Here is a 22,480-nt window from a genome sequence, read left to right as displayed (position 1 = left end):
AGAATGAAACAGTTGTTTCAGAAGTATCAAGGAGTGAACACGTAAATGCGATCGTTATTAAGAGTGAATGAGAGAGAAGAAATTTCTGACAAGAATGTATCGATTTATTATTTCAAATAGTTTATTATTTAAATATTTCAACTTAAATATACTTTGCAAGTTAGTCGTTAAAAAGGTTTTAGATATTATTGTTCATTCTACCCTCAGTTACTACTTCCATAAAGTCTGTGTGATTTATTAGCAGTCAAGAAAACATGGGATCTGCAAGGCTTTATATATTTTTCCTTTATTAACCCTTTGCACTTGAGGGTGAGCTTCCGTCACCATTTCATAAAATTTGGAAGATCGATATTAATTAATATATCAAATTTAATGTAATGCAACAGTGTGCATGAGCATTGAGTATTGAAATCAAATAATTCTACAATTCTATTATTATACAATTCTTTATTTACTGCTCAAAAAGGTATCGTCAGTTTTTTAGTAGAGAATCTTTGAATTTCTACTCTTCTCTAGCCAAAAATTCGTCGAGTGCAAAGGGTTAATTATATCATTTGTATGATTTTCATCAAATTTGATAAAATATTGAATAAAAATAAATCAAATTTAATACAGGGAGGACTATCGTTCTATTATTCGACAATTATTAGCGGGATACATTTGTCTTCCTATTATTTCCGATAATCGAGCTTCTATTGCAGTCATATTTAGTATACCACAAATCATGTATCTGTTAAATTTTCTTGTAATTTCACCTACACATTTTCCAAACCTCGTAGTATACTATAGATGCGGTATTATTTTGCAAATATTCAAATTCAACGTACGTACTTGACGTATTAAAAATTTTTAACGCAAAACTTCAAATACTTTTCTACGGATATCTTAATACTTCTTTTTAAGTTGCTATAGTTCACTAATAGAAAGTATTTCAATAATTTTATAATTTTATAACTTGCTATTCAACTTTGCTGTATTTTCTGTCACCTTAAATATAAATAAAATTGAAACGTGATAATTTTGGAGCGATTAATTCCATGAATAATTATTATTGTACGCTTATAAATAAAATGTCGTGTGAAACGTTACGTGGAGGATGGTACTTCTATAAATAATTGTGTAGAGAATCGAAAATGTTGGTACACCGTGAAAATACCTAGGCATGCCTTTGAAAATTGTAAACTCACCGATAGCGATAACAACTTGGCTCTTCGGTGATGTATAAGAGGGTCTTTTTATTCTTTTTGTCCCTTGGTTGAAAATGCGTGATATCCGATTCGTTTTAGTTAGTATAGCGCTATAGCAAATGCTTAAGCATAAGCCGAGACCAATTCTCAGATATGTGCAATTCCACGTAGTTGGCTTGCTCAGTATTACGAAACTCATGCCATAACACGATAGAATTCCTATCAGCAATACGTAACACAACTCACGCCCCGATGCCATGATTACTGGAGTTCGGTTGAAGCTGAAATACAATATGTTAACCGATTAATCAATTAACAAAACAATAAATTATGAGTATTAAATTAATTAGATTAAATTAACTAGTATGGAAAATGAAATTGCGTTTTAAACAAATTAATTCCGATTAATCTAAAGCGAAGACAAGCTAATTAAGAACTGTGATCTATTTCAAAATTTATGACGCAGACCTGAACATTTACTATTTTTAAAAATTCTTATTTTAGTTACTTCTCACGTGTTATAAATTATTTTATTTTATTTTTGAATTCTTAAATGTATATACCATTAAATCGGTGGAGACTTCTTAATTTAAAAAATTTATTGTTAAATTGGATTTGACCGATTTTTTCAAGATTAAATTTTTATCCTCGCATCGTATTCTACTTAACAAGAGGAACAAACTCGCAATATGGACCATCAGTTAAAATATCTTTTAGAAAAAATTATTAAATAAAAATTAATTTTTATTTAAATGGAAGTCAGTTATCGTCAGATTTTATAAGAATTTTTCAAAAACTGAAATTAGAAGAAAATATTAATTTTTAAATATTTTGGTTACGAATAATTATTATAAATTATTAAAATACTAGTTTAGCTACAAAAACCACTATTGATGACAGAAATTTAATTTTGATTTGCGTAACTCAACGCGATTGATTGGTTATAGATAACTGTCATTGAAAGTGACAAATTTATTTGGTTACTGATGACTGATATTGACAGCAATAGTTGTCAATAGTCCGAATTCGACTCTAATGGTCCCGACAGAAATTTTGTTACACCCTGTATATCGAAGCAAGAATTTCGAAAACGAATGTCTTTAAATTTTTGAAATTTTTAGAATTATAAATCGCAACTTAAAGGCTACGATAATTTGTAGTATGGCAATGTGAACTTACCGAATAAAGACTAAGGTTGTAAACAGAGTACTGAGTATGCCAATAGTGGCAAATATCAATGGTACCAATGCCCAAGGGCTAGTCCATGGAATAACTTCTGCTGTAAGTTTGATGCATCTTGTCATTGTTTCATCCGGAGCATATCCCAGGCTACAGTTACGACAAGTGTCATTAAAAACGTAGGCGTCTTCTCGGCATGCCATACAACTCCAACAACAGGCTTCCTGAAAACGATACGTTATAAAATATTACATTCGCATGAATTACTTGTAGGAGGCGTGGTTCGGGGAACCGAAGGGATTCGAGTTGAAATAAAATAAAATTAATAAAAGGTGTCAAAAAGTTTATTCGTCACTCGTCAATCTCTTACTCAGAAGTGCGTAATTGCGAATTCCTAAATGCGAATTGACAGTATAGTGAATTTTGTCAAGAGTCCTCAATAGCAAATTGCGAATGCCATAAATTGAGGATTTTCGAAGGACATTTATCGTAAACAGAAAAAATAAATCATCTTTTATTCCCTACCACCTTTCACTATGGTAATATTAGCAATAATCGAAAAATAAACAAATCAATGAAAATAAAATGAAGCTCTTATATCTACGCTATAGCAAAACGCTGAACGTATATATATAAATGCTAGTATGAGTCAGACGAGACCCAGCCACCGGCCATTATGGTCCGTCATCCGAGGAGTGAAGAGTAATCCTGAGAATAATTCTATATTGCCTTTGATCTGCTTCATTAGTAATTTGCCAGTTCTGCAGAGTGCAATAACTCGATTAATGCAAATCTAGCAGAAATTTATTTCAAATAACAACAAAAATAATTATTTTATATAACGTATACTATTACTTTATAAATAATATATTTTACCGAATATTATGTTTATTATTTACTTAATTATTCCAATTTACAAACAGTAGATCAGAGAATTGATTGTTTGTAGAAATAATATTAATATTGAATAATAAATGTAGGAATAATTATTGTAATTGTATAATAATATTAGTATGAAGAAATAATAATATTTTACGTTGCACATCAGGAAACCAGTTATTCTCATAATAATCAAATATTAAATAAGTATAGCAAATAAAGAAGAATATATTTTTTCAAGTGATAAACATTTTATTCAACCGTAAATACCTTGTATTGTATATAACTTTGTACCTGTATATATACAGGCATCTTTTTCTTCACAAAGTAATATATAAAATTTTTCAAAAACTGACAATTTCATATCTTCTCGTGTTATTTACCTGAAAATTGCGTACATGACCTAGGGGACAATTATCGCTGCATAAACTTCGAGGGATATGTGATTCTCCAGCTCCTTTTGCCCACTTTGTTATATTAATATCAAGGCTCAACCTGAGAACAAAAATTCATAAATTGAGACACAATTATATCCAATTATATTATTTATTTAACGGCACATCAGCTTATAAACTCATTAACTACTACATTTGCTACTACATTAAGAGCATTGAAATAAAAGTAATAAATTGTATATTTATTTTTTAGAACAACGATGAGTAATATTTGTTCTGTCCTATGTAAACGCTGAAAACTTAAGACTTCATGCAGCCACAAGACCGCATATTTCAACGCAATATTAAGTATAATAACAATTTGATTAATCGGTTTAATGGATGGACAAATAGTCCTGAAAAATCGAGACCAAATGGATTAAGAAAGTAACTCAAATCGAATTTTTGTATCAAATTTTATTCCTAATTTTTATTCCTAAATGATCTAGGTGAAATCAGCCTTCAAAGGAAGGGGTTGAAATCATATTTCCTGAAATATCTCGATATATATATATATGCTAATATTTATTTGATATACATATATCCTAACCAAACGATTTAGAATGCAATTTTTTCTTGCAAAATATAGCACTTTATATTTCGAATATATCAATGTAGAAATAATTATGAAAAATTAATTTGTTTAAATAATATATTAAAAATTCGATTCATTTTATCGTTGTTAGATATATCAATAGAAGAATTTAGTTGAAAGGATGATATTTATTACTTTTAGCGTTTCAAAGCAATTTTGTCAATTTGATTCAATTTCCAATAATAACATTTTTATTGTATGTAATAATTTCATTAAGTTTCGCAGAAATTTGTAGCCAATTGTTACATTTTTATTTCGGTGTATATAAATTATTTTTTTATTTATTTACATTTTTATTTCGGTTATAAAAATGTGAGAAAGGAATTTTGGAATATATAAAACATTTGAGGCAATTAAAGATTGCAAGACTGAAAAATCTTTGAAACAAACGAGAATCGATATTTCTTTGTTAAAGAAAAATTTATTTTTGGCTGTATTTGAATTTCAGACCTAGCGAGAATATCATGCTTATAATGTTTCACTTACTCTTCTTTCCATGTGCCAATAAGGACATAGTCAAAACGGTGTTCTTCTTTCCTTTGGTATTGATATATGTTATAAAATCCATACGCATCACCATCGGATTTAAATTTAATCTCAGTACCTTGGCGACCTGCGTGTTATTTAAATAAATAACAATATTAATAGAATAGTTCAAAAAGAGAATAGTAACGTTAATTTGATGACATTCAGTGGCGATTTAAGTAACTAATTGTTTAGCTTGCGAAGTTACAGACATTGGTGTTCTCCATATAACATAATTAGGTCTGAAATTGTGTTATGGGAATTCTTGTTACATATGTATACAAAATAAACACATAGTAAAAGAACTGAGGTAAGGTATAAAAATTAACAAAAATGTAATATTTTCTTTTTATATCTAAAAGAAATATATATATATATATTAACTTCATATATTCATGTAAAGAAAAATTATAAAGTTTGATATTTGATGGTGGTGATACTAATTGTAGTATTAAAGAGAGTAAAAATACATAATGACAATAGTAAACAAAATTCTTGAAAATAAGTACCAGTCGAGGAACTGTCCTGTGAAGTAAATTTCAAAGAAAATATTTAAAACAGTAGAGAATTATTGGCAACAAAATTGAAAAATAATACGGAGTGCAAAGGTTTAATAGTAACACTTACCGATAAAGCTAACGTTTCGAATATGCTGAAGAAGTTGCTGACCACCCGGTGCTGGACGAAGATTTTCGCACAATTGATGATAACTTTCGCCATTATTCACGCATTCTTCGTCTATCAAATTGTGAACACCATGTGCCATCGCATAAACTGCATCAACTAAAATCAATTGAACATAACAATATAATATATAACTCCAGCTTCTGTTCTAAGCGTCATACAGTATTTAATTATTATAGTATCTATAAAATAATGGCGAGTACTATGATATACCGAGATAAGCATGTGTTTTCAATTGTTTCATATTATAAAATTATAATTGAGCCGTTCACTGCACAAATCGATCAACTCCACTTTTTGAAAAATCTTAAATTTAAGTGTCAAAGCACTTGGTATAGTCACAACTTTTTATATTTATAATAACTTTCCCTGATAATTAAGATTAACACCATTAAACGACAAAAATTTTTTGGCCACTGAATAATAAATAATTTATTTCAGAGGTCACTTTGATTAACTCCGTACTCTAATGTAAATCGTTGCAATAATGCAACTCAAATGCACTAGCAAGCCATGAATGATAACGGTGAATTTTTTAGTGCCGTCTTATCAGAATTTAAGTAAAATTTAGTAAAATTTAAATTTATTACTTTTTCACTTGCCGAATCGATTAACTCTTCCAGTAACATAAAAATGGTAACATTACTAACGATTACCTTTCGGCTATTTTTTCTTATAAATTTTATATACCATTAGATGAAAGTTGCATTTGTATTTATGCATTCTACGATATTTATTTCGCTTTAAATTATAAAGGGAATTTTAAAAAACAATATACATTATTTCATTGCATTTCTCCACTTTTTGTTTTATGGAGTTAATCAATTTGTGCAGTGAACGGCTCAATTGTTAATGTGTTACATCGCGTTTCATAGTAATATATTATATCAAATTCTAAAATTTGTATCAATGAGAAGGTTTATTATATCGAGCAAGATGGAGAAATAATTGTTTTTAACTCTCTTCTTTCACCACTTTCTACATTTTCAATTATTTTGTATTTTGTTCGTATACTTAAGACTATACATTTTCATTTAGCTGCAATTATGGCACGGCATATTATTAACCCTTTGCACTTGAGAGGCGCCCTTCAGTCGCCATTTGATAAAATTTCGAAGATCGATATTAATTAATATGTCAAATGTAAGATAATGTAACGATATGAAAGGTATCAAAATCAAATAATTCTACGTGTTAATTATTATACGATTTCTTATTTACTACTCAGAAAAATATCGTCATTTGTATAGCAGAAAATTTTTGAACCCCTATTCTTTTTTAGTCAAAAAATCATCGAGTGCAAAGGGTTAACTTCGTACTAAACTTTTATAATTAAGATCATGTAAACTGTATTTAAATTTTGTTATGAAATGCTATTTTAATAATAGAATGTTTGAATATCGGAATATTCAAATATTGATTATATAAGATTAGAATAATGGGGATTCGGATATGAGAAGCTCTACTATATTCGAGTAAAATTCTATGTTGGTAAGAAATTGTACTTGTAATTTAGCATATAGAAAAGGGTAAAAATTATCGTTGTTGATTACATTATTTATGTATATATTAAGTATATGTATCATTGAGTACAAATATGTGTTAAGTATATTTAAATATAAATAATATTGTGCTTTAAGTATATAAAATATATTATACAGTAATTTATACTTGTATTTACACTTATTTGTACTACACTTACACTTATAAAATATATTTAAAGTATTTATAAAATATATAAACTTCATTTTTTAAATAATGTACTCTTAATATTTATTATATTTACATTTGAATATACTTAAATACAAAGTACGAATATAATATATATTATATTATCAAGAGTACATTATTTAAAAAATGAAATTTAATTTCTGGGTTCCTCTCAAAACTTGGTTGAAGAATTTTCTAGGAATATGCAATAGAAACAGATCTTACCGACAAATGGCACCAATCCTTCTTGCTCATAATTAATTAATTCCTCTGTACCAGTGCACGGTGTCATACCAGCCGTCAAATTGGCATTGAAGCTGCATTTGTGATGTTGGGACCAAAATTCTCGAAACCAAATATTTCGGCAGTTCACTACTTTTCCAGGCAACTTTTTGTGCGGCACGTTATTTTCAGTTTGATCCTCGCATTCGTCAGCCACCCTTGGTCGAAGATTTGAGTAATAGTTATCGAAATCTAAAAAATAATATTTGTTTTAATATTGAACATAAGCTTTGTTAATCTGACTTCTTCATCTTTATTTGGGTCGAATTAAAAATTATATAAAAATAAGTACAGCATCATATAGATATAATTATAACTTAATTATAATTTAATATGAGGCAATCGCGTGAAAATTACTTCATTGCAATTTTTTATTAATTTAAAACATTTTTTTTTGTTGAAATTTTTGCGACCACTGGTTATGCACCTATCATGGTGTGCGGTGCGATAGTCTCCATTTTCTAATACCCATTGAAACAACTTCATCATAGAAAGATCGTAAACATGGTGTAGTTTGTTTATTAGAAAAAGGAAAAAAAGATTTATTTATAAATCTATTAAATTTAATTTCCCAAATTATTTGTAATGTATAACTTAATTGAACTAAATAAAATTATAAATTCTTTGTGTACGCCATTTCTTCTTTCGTTTCTTTATCATTTTGAAATATTTCTATCTTTATATAAAAGACAAAATTTTTCTGATATGGGTCAATTTATTACTCTTTCGAACGATACAAATGGATTAAAGAGGTCTCCTAGTATTTAGGGTTAAAAAATTGATTTTCTTTTCTTTTATTTTTTTTAAGTTGATATTTTCAAAAATACTTTCTTTCAAAAATAAATTTATATATATTTATATATACGTATTATGCTTAAGGTTAAGTTGTTTCAGGCTATGGAATAACTTTTTGGGAATGAGTCCTGTCGTTGAAATAATTAATGACATAGGTACATTACTGTCACTATTATTATTATTATTATCGTATCAAATATTTTGGTTCATCAACAATCATTTTTCAATCAACGAATTGCGCTTTCATTCCTAGCTCGAGTTTCGTTGCTTCTTTCCTTTCTTCTCGAAATATTTGTAAATGTACATTACATTTCAGCCAGCCCTCGTTACTTCTTAATCAGGATAGTATTCCTGTGTTTATAATTGTCTCACTAGCTGACTTACAACGTGGAAGGACAGACTAAAATGATTTACTATTTCACTAATAACCACCGGCTTTTTTCAGCAACAGATTTGTATTAGCGAACATAAAACTGATGTAAGTAATTTGGTATAGCAGTAAACGCGGCTTAACTGACAGTGAGTATTAGGGAAACAGTTATACACAGCCGCGTGTACTGTGGTGAAACAGACGTAGCAGGTTTTGCTACATAACCTCAAAATTTAAGTCGTACAATTACTCTATTTCGAGGGCCAGAGAATCATACAGAGAGGACCATCTAAACAGCTTAACCTTTTGACTGCCACGCCGAAATCACATGCTTCCCTCAGGACGCTTCAGGAGTGCACCGCTATATGCAAGATTTGTTCTAATATGTTTTTGATGTTCTAATAAAAATTTTTAATCGTTCAATGGGGCACTTTTTATTTCAAAGTATCTTCTAATTAGCGGTTATATTCAAAATGCACTAACTGTCAATTTTCATTCAATGTAGTTCAATGTAGTTCAAGTCGTTCAAGCGCTCAGATCACCAATGACCACCGTGGCGCCACAGGAGCAAGCATGGCCGGTCATATATGACCAACATGGCAATCAAAGTGTTAAAGTATGTCATTAACACGCTCCTTTCTATCTTTTAATACCAACTATGACTTTCGAGCGTTTTTTAAATCTCGTATAATACTTCATTTTCATGGCAGTTAAAAGGATTTTCACGACAAAAGTAAAACTTGTTAAGAATATAGTGAACCGATGTAGATGAGATGCTCACAAAAGGAATCAAACGCTCCCAAACGCTCGCGGATTATTCCGCGCTCGGTTATAGACGGCAGTCGTGGCTCGCGGAATATTCCGCGCTCGGTGATAGACGACAGTCGTAGCTCGCGGAATATTCCGCGCTCGGTGATAGGCGACAGTCGTGGCTCGCGGAATATTCCGCGCGTGGATGCAAATGAGTTAAGAAATAGAGTTGAGATTAAATCAAATTCAGTCCCTAGTCTGCAGTAAATTTAGAAGCCGAAGTACTCTCTAGCGTAATAGAGACTATGTGACTCTACAATATGTTTCTGTATCGAGTATGCATTGAATTTGGTGTTCCCTCTAAATTTCACCCGTTGCATATGTGCATTCCATTCTATGTGTGGAGGAGCTTTCACCAAGGGTGAAAGGGTGTCGGAATGGAAAAACGGTAAGATTAAACAACTGTCGGCACGAAGAACAAGCCGCGCATGTGAATGTTGGGTTACGATCGGGTGTGAAAGACGAATGAATTCTTAGAGTGTGTGCGTTGCATTGTGGGGTTGCATGGTATGAATGTGTAGCGTGTGTGTCAGTGAATAAAAGGCGAGTGACAATGAAAAAGGGACAGATTCGATCAAGAATCAGAAAGAGGAACAAGAGAGTGTCGGTCAGTTGCATAACCATAGATTAGTTATCAGTTTGAATATTTTAATTGTACTTTAGTATTATTTAATTCTTATTAAATATTCTTAAAATAAATATACTTATATTAAATATAGTTGATTTGTTGCTTTGGTTGATTCTTTCCTTTCGACATTTCTTCCTTTCTTTTTCTAACATTTTTGGAGATTGATTTAGAGATAAAATAATTCATTTTTGATTTTTACTCTCTATTTCTAAACGTTACTTAATCAACTCCATTTCTCCTTTGTTTAAGACATGTACATAAATATTTGAGACTCAATAGATATTTTTGGCAATTATATAATATAGCAGATGTCTTGAATTGGATTTGCATTAATAATATGTTATAAATCATTGTCATTGATGTTTATAAAATTAATTAAATAACTTAATAAAAATATTTAAAAAATTAATATTCTTATTAAATTATTTAAAATTAAATTTTTCAGTGGAATATTATTTTCATAATTTGTTTTTAAATGTTCCCTACAATTCTGAATTTTTTAAGCCACATGTGTATGATTCAATAGCTTTACAACAGAAATATTAGAATAATTTTTAAACAAGAAACGATAAACTAATGGAAAATATCAGTATGGGGCTAATTTAAAAATCCAAACATCTTAACAGTAAATATATATATATATAGGTATAACAATATATTGGAATATATAATAGTTCTTATACTTTCGTTCTAACAAGTACAAAGATTGTTGTAAGATTAATTAAAAAGCATACAGGAGTACACCGTAAAAGTGGTATTGAGTAATCAAATTACCTTGAAGAGATGTTCTGTAAGGTAAAATCGTGATTGCACCCTCTGCTGCGAATTCTTGGTCTCTCACTGGATACATTTTAGCACCCCACGAGTCGCTCCCTATCCACAAAAAGTGGCCAGTACGGTTGGCTCTAACGGTTGCTTGCAGAAGTTTTCTGAAAATAATAAATTGATTGCTTCTAGAATGAAAAACAGCAATGTTAGAGTACTAGATTCAATATAAATCATAACTGAGTTAGTGATCATAAATTCGAGTTAGTGAATCTAAATAACATGTTTTTAAGGTTTACAAGGGGCCATATTCAAGTGAGACATATCAATTTTGATGAAACTTATGTGAGAAACAGTTCTCAAAAAAATATTTTAGCAAGAATATTATGAAGCAAAAATCACTCTCAAGCAGTGTATTCCTTAGTTAGTACCTCTTTCGTAGGTTTACGCTTTTCGTTGAACAATACAATAAGTCTTATTATTCTGTAACTTTTTATCCATATAATACGAGTGAAGTTTTTAACGAGTATATTGCTGACCCTCTATCAGATTATTCGATACATTCGGAAGAATCTGACATACGAGTCGAGGACAGTGATAGCGATTTGGGTCCAAGAAGAATATCAAGAGCTGTTCCATTACGATATTCGAGTGATTCCGATGATTCTAGTAATAGCGAAATGTCCACAGAATGACGAATGTGCAATCAAAATATAGTATTTTAAGAAAATGTATAAGTTTTAAATATTTTCTTTAGCTACTCGTTGTTCGGAAACAAGCGAATGAGGCCGGCGCTCAGGCTTTAAGTGTCTCATTTGCCGCCTTCGCTCAATGTGTTAATATAAGTCGCACATTCAACAACATTGAATTAACCCTTGACGTTCTCGATGGAAAATATGGCTGGCATTAGATCGGCTAATACAGTTAAAAGCGTGATTAATGATCTGGTTGAAACGCCGTGCAAAAACGTCATTAGGAGGACAGCAAGAAACAGACTTTTACCTTATGTTATCCTCATCGACGAACAGAACGACACCTCTGGCATTGTGTTTTGAGCTCAGTCGTTCGACAATTTTATCGAAATCTTCGGTTTTCGCGTTTCTCAGAATCTTCTCGCTAACTGCCACGCATACACCATACTCCATTGACAAGGAGATGAAACTGGCAATACCCTAAAATAAATGAATAATGATTAATTGAATTGTGAAATCAAATAAATATTTAAAGAACAGAAGAATATTATTTCATTTGAAAATGTATTTATGAAAGAATGGAATAGTTACGTTAATGATAAAAGTTATATTAATATATAAATAATATACACAGTTAAATTAATATATAACTTTCGTTAATATTTTTATATTTGCGAGAGGAATCTTTGTTTGGATGGCGTCACCCTGCATCGGGATCCATTTTGCTTCGAGAAAAATTGATAAGCTGGATGGTTCCTCGAAGTTAGGCTGAATCATGCAATGGGTTGGTGTCACGGAACGGTATAGGAGCCCTCTTTTATTTTACACCGCCAAAAAATTTAAAAAATTTAAAATATCACTAAAAATAGAAGTATTTGTTGAATATCATTTACCCTTTTATCACAATATATGAATGTGAGATAATTCTATATTGTATTATAATTATGCTTCAACTTCATGAGTCTCTTATGAACTTTTTATCTTTACATATGTTTGTATATATTGTATTAGATAATTGAACATATACAATGAAAATATTTGATAACCTTAAGTATCGTTGAAAATATAGTAATTTTTATTTTGTTGAGTTGTAATGCGTTTTGGTGTTTAACTATTTATTAAAATAAATATTAAAATTATATTTTTCAGTTGTTAAATGCTTTTGATGTCTGCAGATGTATATAGAGATAATAGTATAGAGCAACATAGATGTCGCTCATAGGTGATAATTAATAAATCGAGTCACAGATGGATATTGTAATTTTTCTCATACATTTACAACACTTGTACGTTATTTAAAGTGCAGTATTATTTTCGAAGTCTGTATTTAATGTGTATATAGTATTTATTAAATATTTGAGACACAGTTATTCAAATACTTTCGTGAATGACTATATTCGGCCATAATATTAATTTTATAATTATTGTTTTGTACAATATATACGAAAACAGTATGCAGTATGTAAATATATGATGATAAATATCGTGTTGCTTATATAAAAATATAAATGGAAAATATAAATTAATTTTGTAAATTAAGGACAATCTTTACTTCACACACTACGATAAATTAAAAAATTTCTTTTATCATTAATATTCTTTAATTAATATTCTTATAATATTCTTTTATTTTCGTGTCAAATAAACTTCTAACACATTTCGAAATACTTCATACTGATATACAATTATATTCGAGTAATATATATAAAACGAATGTATTGTTCAAATGTACTTTTAGAATTACTATATTGTAAATCATCAAAGTATGATGTCAATATAATTTAATATCTATTAAACAAATAAATGTTACAATTAGAAAAGAAAATGATCGATGTACTTTATATCTATAACAAATAGTATATACTTTCCTAAAATACGTAACACGATATTTAAATCGTCTTTTGATATGCAATGGAATTAATAAAGGGTTAGTACTATTTTCGAATATTAATGCGACTAACTAGTATGTACAGTGAGTCACAAAATTATTCGCTCACTCTACGAACCAACCAAAAAAGAAAAAAAAAAGATGCAATCGATATATACTATGAAGAAATTTAAAGTCAATGTTTTCAAAAACAAAATTTCATGGAAATAAATTTTTATTCCTTTTTTTATTCGTTTGATTTTTTCTTTTATTAAGTAAAATCGTTACTTTCTCGTTTGTACCGCCAGGCATTTTGGAACACCCTGTACATCATTTTAATAGATATGGCAGATAATTCCACTCCATTATTCGAGAGAAACTGACCATCAGGATAATGGGAGAAAAAATGGGATAGGTGATACGCATGAAGAATGTACAGATTTAATTACCTTCTCTCCGTAATCACCTTCAACTGCGACCGTAGAAACGTACTTCCAACCGAGTTGATGAATGATTTCCACCATGGCTTGGGCTTGAAAATTGTCCGGTGGTACTACTCTGCTAAAATATTCGAAGCGACTTTTATCTGACAGCTCTGTGCTCGTCGACGCGTAGCTTATTTGTGGTATCTGCAAGAGTGAGCATTGTTCGTTATAACGTGTTACATTGTTAAAGGAAAGAGAAGATATTAATAACAATAGAAAAGAAAAAGATATTGTAGGATATTTTTTGACTTCCCCAGGTATAGAGGCCCGGTTAGCGTCTGGCGGCCAGACGAGCCTGGGGAAGTTGGGGCCAGGCCATGCGAGGTAGCCTCGCTCAACCCCGGTTTTCCCCATTGTAAACCGGGGGTGACGCATCCGTGGGCCCCTCTCAGGAAGGGCCCCCGCGTGGGTGACCCTTCGGAGAGCCTAACCCGAAGGAGGAATCCCTTCCACCTCAGAGTGTTACGTGGAGGGAGCTTTCTCCTCCTTCGGGGGAGGCTCTTGCCTTCCAGACGGGCTTAAAAGGGCCCGCTCTGGAAGATAGGGAGAGTTTTGAGATAGTCATTAGAGAGTTGAGGTAGTCCATGAGAGAGTTGAGACCGAGAGTTGTGATTGCGAGAGTTACGCGTTATTGAGAATCGAATAGAAAATACAGACTGCAGTGAATCTGAGTATTCCGAGGTACTCTCCAGCGAGTAGAGACTGTGTGACTCTACAATATTAAACTAAGAACGCTTTCCAATTACAAGTATCACTCTTTGCATGTTGCCCGATTCCGCAGAACAATGAAATGCTACGTGAAACTCGCGCGAGTTGCTCTCGAGAGTACTCTCAAGTTGTGTGTCCATTCGAGAGCAATTACTTCTACTCTCAGGTAAGCGATAGAAAACTCGCCGAGAGTTTACTCTCACGTAGAGCTCTCAGAACTGTATCCACTTGAGAGACGCTTGACAGACAGTCACCGATGAAGGGACACTATTTTATTACGGTTTCTCTTTACGACACTTGATATTATCTGCCTCTTCTTCATCGTTCAGTCACCTTTCATTCATTCACATACACATTAAATTTCCCACCTAATCTTAACACGTTAAGTGCCACTAGACTTTCCGTCCGGGCCCGGTCGGTCCTCGGGGACCAGTCCAAACTAGGTCCTAAAAGTGCTAGCGTTTGGTGTTAAATTCTTCGCCATCTTTGGACCTAACGTTTAGGAATTCCTATTATAACAATTGGTACAGCATTTCCGAGTTTATGAACACTTTGTTCGCTATCAGTGGCGATCAGTCGCTTGACGGCAGAGTCTGGGCCCGAACGGAATGGCAAGCAAAACGGGCTGGGCACTTAACCCACTTGCGCTGGAAAGACGTGTCACGCACGTCGTAATGCTTTTGTCACAGAATCGCCGACGACGTGGTATACACGTCGTTAGGCAATTGTTACAGAAACACTGGACCATTCTGACACACGCGTTTGTGAATTCCTTGTCACCGCAAGTGGTTAACCTAATATCCATTCGATCGGTTCAACCCTCGCACCGATAGTTACTTAGTTTACTCGTCGTACGTTCTGATAATCGTTTCAAGTTTCCCCGCTTCTATCCGAGAGTACTCTCAGGACTTCGATACCGTTTCGAATTCTGCTAGCAACTCTCTGAGAGCAATGGGTTATTGTGTCCACTTGCGAGCAACTCGCGACACGTCGACTCTCAGACAATTGAATGATGCTCTCCGACAGTCACTCTCAAACGCTGTTTCCACTGACGAGATACACTCTCGAGAGCAACTCGCTACAATTTTACTCTCATGTGGACACGTAGCATAATGTTTCTTACTTTTTTTATTATTTCATTGTTTCTTATTATTACTTTTTATTATTATGTTATTATTTTATTGTTTAATCATAATTATTATTTTTGTTGTTATACAATCAAGTCTCCTATAATGCGTGTCTCCTTATAACGCGTTTTTCGTACAAGAATATTTCAACAACTCAAATGGCTTAAAAAGTAATGTAAAAATGGGCTGGATTCGGCTAAAGAATTAGAACGTTACTTAACTCAAAATGATTATTTCTAAAAGAGAATTTCAAAATTGCTTGGCTTCATATAGAGAGGTTTTGGAAGAACTATAAAATAAAACTACATTTGAAAACCGAGAAGAAAATTTGCAAAGTGTGGAAGATTTTCGGACAATTAGAGAAAAAGAGTTGGACTGCAAATATTTGACAGCGATGATGAATAATAAAACAATCTAACCGTGGTATCCTCGATGTATGAACCACGTGATAAGAATGTCTGAATTCTGATCAGACTGAAGCGGTTTCATAAGAGCGTTTGGGAATAAAACATTTGTTTCAGAAATAAATATAAATAAGAAGAAATATGGAATAACATTGATGGATAAGAGAATTTATGATAGAAAAGATTTTAATAAAGGCTTTGATAGGCGTCCAAAAGATAATTATATAAAACGAAGTAATAAACCGTTTAATTTTAACACGTTAGAATCCTATTTTAAATTAGGATGCGTCACTAATATGTATCAAATTAAGTTTCTTTGTTGAAAACAATTTTTTTAGTTTATAATTTTATTATACGAACTATGTATTATATTCGATAAACCTAATACAAATATATAAAATTCTACATATTCATTGCCATTTCTATTATAAAATTTTATTTATTAACCGTATCAATCGTAACTTGATACTTTGAGAATGCAGTTTTTATATAGGTCTGATTTATGTAGAATTTATTTATTTTTGAGATTCCATATAACGCGATGCGAATTCAATTTGCATTATTTCTGAGTTTCTTATAGCGCGATTCCTATATAACGCGGCAGTGGTTTGCATATAACGCGGTATAAATTAATCCGATTTGTCTGATTGATATGTTTATCATAACGCATTTCCTGATTTCGATTAATTCTGATTTTCTTACAACACGGTTTCCATACAACGCGGTACGAATTAATCGTGTTATAGGAGACCCGACAGTATTGTATTTAATTATCTTTTAAATTGTTTTTTTTATTTTAATAATTATTATATTATATTACTTTGTCCATGTAAATCTAACTTCCTTAATTATAAGAACATAGATATTGAAAATTAGTTATCTCAAATAATTTGGCATTTAAATTATAAAATTATATATAAATTGTGATGCGTATCACTATTATTGGAGAAGTAAATTTTGATCAAATTTCCGTTACTTGCAGTAAGGTTATAGTAATAAGAAATGAGCAAAAGTATGAAACGAACAGTTCGTAACTTCTGTATAATTGCTTCAAGACCCATTAATTAAGCGAGTTCGCGTTAGTACCGAAAACAGAACAAGAAACAAACCCACAAATGATGCGCTGAATTTAAACGATCCATTCCGACAAATTGCACGTAAACTGAATTAACACTTGGCAAATTACCGTACAGAAGTTAATGCGTTTAATGTATTGAAATTGTCCTCCAGCTTTCTGTAAAAAATAGATTAAGCAACTCGTTAAGAATGACTAATTGCTATGTTTCTTTGCATGGAAATTATCGAAACGTATTTCATTCTACTTTTTATGTCTGATTTAATTCTATTTTTTATATTGTTATAATCGGTGTAATACATTTCAGTACCATTTTATAAATATAGAAAGATTAATATTTTCTTTTTTCATTTTTAATCCTTTTAAAATTTACTATTTACAATTTAAAAATGTCTCGAAAGTATAAACATTTGGGGACACTTATTAAAATTTATTTAAAAATGAAGATATCTTATTAAACGAAGACAATTTATTGTTGTATTGTATTATGTAGTGCATTTAGTTTTACTTTGAAATAGAAATTTATTTTCCATAAATTGAAACGTATAAATAATATAAATAAACAAAGAAAAAATAAATATATAAAAATCAATTGAAAACTTTTATATTAATTTTGCTCCATGAACAAGTTAGTATGTTAAAATCGAGTTTCATGCTCTTGAATTTATCAGTACGAAATAATATACAAAATTAAGGGTCTGATAAAATATACAGAATCTCTTTTTAATGTAAAAGTTTACTATAGAATGTGTTAAAATTATATCACATTATTTCAGTTTTTCCACGAAATAATAATATGGTTAAAGATTAAAATCGAATTGTAAATGATTTTTAAAATAACTATAGAACAGCTATTAAAGTTATTATATTTAATATTTTTATTTATTATATTTAATATTTAATATTTTCAATAAAATCTTCAATTGTGAATGTCAAATAATATTATTTTACGATACAGATTTTTAAATCATTATCAATGAGAATATGTTTCGCATTAACTAAATTTTCGATTAATATAAATAATTACAGTGCATTGCGATGAAAACAAAAATTAAATAAAATTATTTCCGAAATAATCTCAAAAGTTTGTATTACTATTAAATCGTAAATATCTTTCACGACAATTTTCATAGAAGTTAAACTACTTACAAATATAGGTTTTTAAGAATTATGTAATACAAGAATATCAGTCATTCAAAATAAATTTTTTTATTAATTCCTTTATTATTAACCCTTTGCACTCGACGAATTTTTGGCCAAAGAAGAGTAGGAGCTCAAAAATTTTCTGCTATAAAGCTGACAACATTTTTTTGAGCAATAAGAAGTCATGTAATAATTGACATATAGAATTACTTGATTTCGATACCTCGCACACCGTTACATTATCTTAAATTTGACATATTAATGAATATCGAGCTTCGAAATTTTATCAAACGGCGACTGAAGAGCGCCTCTCGAGTGCAAAGCGTTAAACTTAAATTTAATTATTACTTTTAAAATTATTTCTATATTAAATAAATCTTTCTATTAATTTCTTTATTAATAAATAAATAATAAAACACTGAGTTTGTGATTTTTAATATGTGCAACTACAGACAATACATCACTAAATAGCAAAAGGTGAGATCATTGATCCAGAATCTTCGATTATGTTATTATTCGATCTCAATTAGCAAAGGTAAATAAAAAAGTAAAGATTATGCAGTCGAAATGTAATTCGTTAATTAACATATTTACATTGGACGTCACGTTTCGTTTACATTAATTTGTATCATTGATTTGTGTTATCATATATAGTTTACTGAACAATGAGTTCACAGAGTTATACGAAATACAAATAAATTGAACTGCAACGCTTGGCAGCAATTATACGATGTGTGTAACATAAAAGAGAAGTATCCTGAATTTACTCAAATTCAATCTGAATTTACTCAAATTGCAAAAGTAATTAGGGGAACACGAAAAAGGACAGCTATCAGCTATCACACGAATATTTCTTTTAGTGGTACTGTCACGGGGAATTTCAACGTGGTTGAAATTAAACAACTGATGACAATGACGTATCGAGTTTGGACGTTCGTTCAACTAACAATTAGATCTCCTTGTCATTGATTCAGTTGAAACATTGTAGGTTTGTAGATTTAGTCATCCGGTTCAAGAAAATGTACCATTATAAGAGCAAATACTCGATAGTTTTCGAGATATTTATGATTTGAAATTTTGTTGGCGAAGTCGATAATAAAGATATTGACTATACCAACGTAGAAGCAACGACGCCATCAGGCGTTTCAATTGTTTCCTGGTAATAGGCGTTATGACTAGAACGTTCCTTCAGTCGAGCACGGAACACGAGAGAATACAGTTGTGTAAAGAATAAAACGTGATTATATGAAAAGGCTGCTCTGCGTCTTTTCCTTTTCACCTAATTACAATAGTTTTATTATTGCCTTAATTAAAGTTTTATTTCGAATATTTATCAAGTGCCGTTGTGGCTTAATGGCGATATACGAAAATTTCCACGCTGGTAGCAATTTTTGGATGTTGCCGTTAGGCCACAATGCCACTTGATAACTATCAATAACTATTCGAAATAAATCTGTAATTAAGGCAATAATAAAACTTTAATCGTAAATATCTCGAAAATTATTCAATAGTTGTTATAATGATATATTTTCTTGAACTAGATGACTACTTACATCTACCTAACCTGCAAAGTTTCACCTAAATCTGTGACCCTAAGGATTTGCATTCCTCTTGTAAGTTAAATTAGTTTTATGAGTTTTGTGTTCGTGTTATTCTGTTCTTATTGTTCTGTCAGTTTTTGGTGTCCCAAAACCAGTTTTCGCTATTCTACAATATTACGTGATAAGTCACGTTATTCAAAATAAAGGACGCCAAGAAAAGATTCAACAGCCTGCAAACTTGAGGATTTCCAAGATTTTCGAATATGGATCGACACATTTTTATGCAGCTTTGAAGTCAGAATCTTTTGTTATGTATGATTTTGTACGATGTAAATGCGTTCGAAATCATGCAGGTGGAAGAACTATGCGACGTAGGTTTACGGGTGCACTGAAGGGTATTCAAATGAATGGGAAGATGCAAAACAGGTCTCAGCGATTTATTCGAACATTTATCCTTCTCTACAGAACTAAAGATGTAGTTGAATACCTGACTATGATTTCCACGTGTGTGTAATGGTACAACTTTAATCTAACGACATCGAAAGAACAGATCGAATCCTAAGTGGTTGAACCTGTGGTAATGGTTAACATAGATTTTGAATATATATGTGTTGATATAATAAAGGAGCGATGTCTGTAAGAAAGGGATGAGTGGGACAAGTATGCATGGAATGACAATATCTAATGGATTCAGGTTATTGTGATAAATGAGTATGCGTGTAATGATCGAGGTGTGTGTGAATTGTGTATGTTCATGTAATGTATGAAAGTAGAAAGAACAAACCAGAGAGATTGGGCATAGATCAGTTGTAATTGAGTAGTAATAGTGAAAATAGGTGTGAACGTGTGATTGCGAGAAATTAATTAGATTTATACTTAATATTCGTGTTTGATCATTTTTGTAATTAAATAAAGAATTGTTCTTATTGTTATTGATATTTCATTCACCGTTAATAGCCTACAGCTGAGAAACGTCGATGTCAGGGGTGTATAATAAAGGACCCTTGGCTTCATCCCTTAATGGCAAGGATTAGGAAAATGTGGTTCAATCCTGTTTTCATAGTTGTTTATAGTCCCTGCTGTTAGTAGTGGATATTGTATTTATACTAATATATTAAATACTCATTTAACAATATTATCGGACAGGGTAAAAATTGTTGATGAAATATGTCTAATTATGTTCACTCTTTCACACTATATTCGTTCACACGTGTACTCTCAATGAATTCTTAATTGTAACTGACCTGTACCACTACTCTTTACGTAAATGTACACAGTCCATATCACACTTCGTTCATTACACGCATACTCGTTTCTCATAACAACCTAAATTCGCTCATATCAAATACACATTCCATGCATACTTATTCGTTATATTTAATATTTGTTAATTAAATAAAGAATTGTTCTTATTGTTATTGATATTTCATCCACCACTAACAGAATCTGAGCTTTCATATTCAAATTTCCCGCAATTAGAGATGAAAATTCAGAGTACAAAAATGGCGAAGGATCTAGCTATTATTTTAGACATGGCCTAGAATTATTTTCCATGCTTCGAGTAAACGTCTGAGTTTTTCATTTCAATGAGAACACTTTCCAAGTACTGACCTTAAATAATCGCAGAATATTGGCTACCATGATGGAGACTACGCTGAAGGAAGCTCCTATAACGCCTGTGACAGGTTTGTGGGGCACGTACATCGGTGGTTTGTCATTTTCACATTTATACTCCGATATATCCTGGAAATAAATAAAAGAAGAGTCACGTTTGTGTAATGCTTTATCTATTCTACTTGTCAATCAATTTCGCTTTTATAGATAATCCAGATTGAATGCAGCTGATGCTACAGAGAATACAGTATAGTTGATAATTATTGAAATAGTCTGTTGTTTTCCATCCGAAAATCTTTATTAATGATTTATTTATGCTAGTGTTGGGAATTATTAAAATAAATAGTCTTTTAGTAGTCTTTTAATAGTTTAGGAGCTAGAGGATTATTCAACGATTATATGAAATAATGTTATTAGTATTTTGAACTAGCATTTCAGTGGTTGAGTAATCAAGTAATGCATTTCGATTAATTTTTCAAGACGTATAATTAACTTACACGCGTGTGTACTGTAAGGGAAGGAATAAGGAGGAAATAGGGAACGGGCACGAACAGGATTTACTGTAAAGAAATGAAATAAAAGATAGTAATTATTGTTGGGTGAATCGCCTTGTATTTCCTTTTTTGAGCAGCCAGCACCATCTACCGGAATTAGTAATTAATAGAGGTACTGACTCTTCACTCTAGGGGGACGGTGTACAGGTGGAGGACAAAGAAACAAAAGAGCTCACAATCAGTGTGCTTACAATAGAAGAAGCGTACGGAATGTGTACGTGTAAAAGACTAGACTATGAATGTTTTGTTAAAGTATTATTTATAAAAAATTTATATTTTTTACATTTTTATTCATGAAAAATTTTGTCTATATCAATGTGGCACAAATCCAATAATTAATTAAATTAATAAATCATATGTATTTCTCAAAAAACTCCATTTCATTTTATTTTTCAAAATACTGAAATCTACTTATAATAATTAATGT

The 22,480-nt window shown here is 31.0% G+C and overlaps 1 protein-coding gene across 1 annotated transcript in view; it reads right to left on the bottom strand.

Moving 5' to 3' along the window:
* The window catches only part of LOC108548533 (metabotropic glutamate receptor 7), a gene marked incomplete at its 5' end in the record, with an annotated part of 33,127 nt that overhangs the window by 9,188 nt on the left and 1,459 nt on the right, over positions 1-22,480 (bottom strand). Inside the window, 9 exons of the mRNA XM_017901538.1 lie at positions 1,188-1,468; positions 2,367-2,590; positions 3,629-3,740; positions 4,761-4,887; positions 5,427-5,582; positions 7,419-7,667; positions 10,853-11,007; positions 11,846-12,015; positions 13,852-14,031. Of these exons, the coding sequence (XP_017757027.1) occupies positions 1,188-1,468; positions 2,367-2,590; positions 3,629-3,740; positions 4,761-4,887; positions 5,427-5,582; positions 7,419-7,667; positions 10,853-11,007; positions 11,846-12,015; positions 13,852-14,031 (1,654 nt within the window). The remainder of the gene's footprint in view (positions 1-1,187; positions 1,469-2,366; positions 2,591-3,628; positions 3,741-4,760; positions 4,888-5,426; positions 5,583-7,418; positions 7,668-10,852; positions 11,008-11,845; positions 12,016-13,851; positions 14,032-22,480) is intronic.

Source organism: Eufriesea mexicana, unplaced genomic scaffold, assembly GCF_001483705.2.
Source record: "Eufriesea mexicana isolate 0111107269 unplaced genomic scaffold, ASM148370v2 scaffold1652, whole genome shotgun sequence".
In the NCBI taxonomy this organism is placed as follows: domain Eukaryota; kingdom Metazoa; phylum Arthropoda; class Insecta; order Hymenoptera; family Apidae; genus Eufriesea; species Eufriesea mexicana.
Note: the sequence above shows the minus strand (reverse complement) of the source record. Positions and strands in the feature narration are given on the sequence as shown.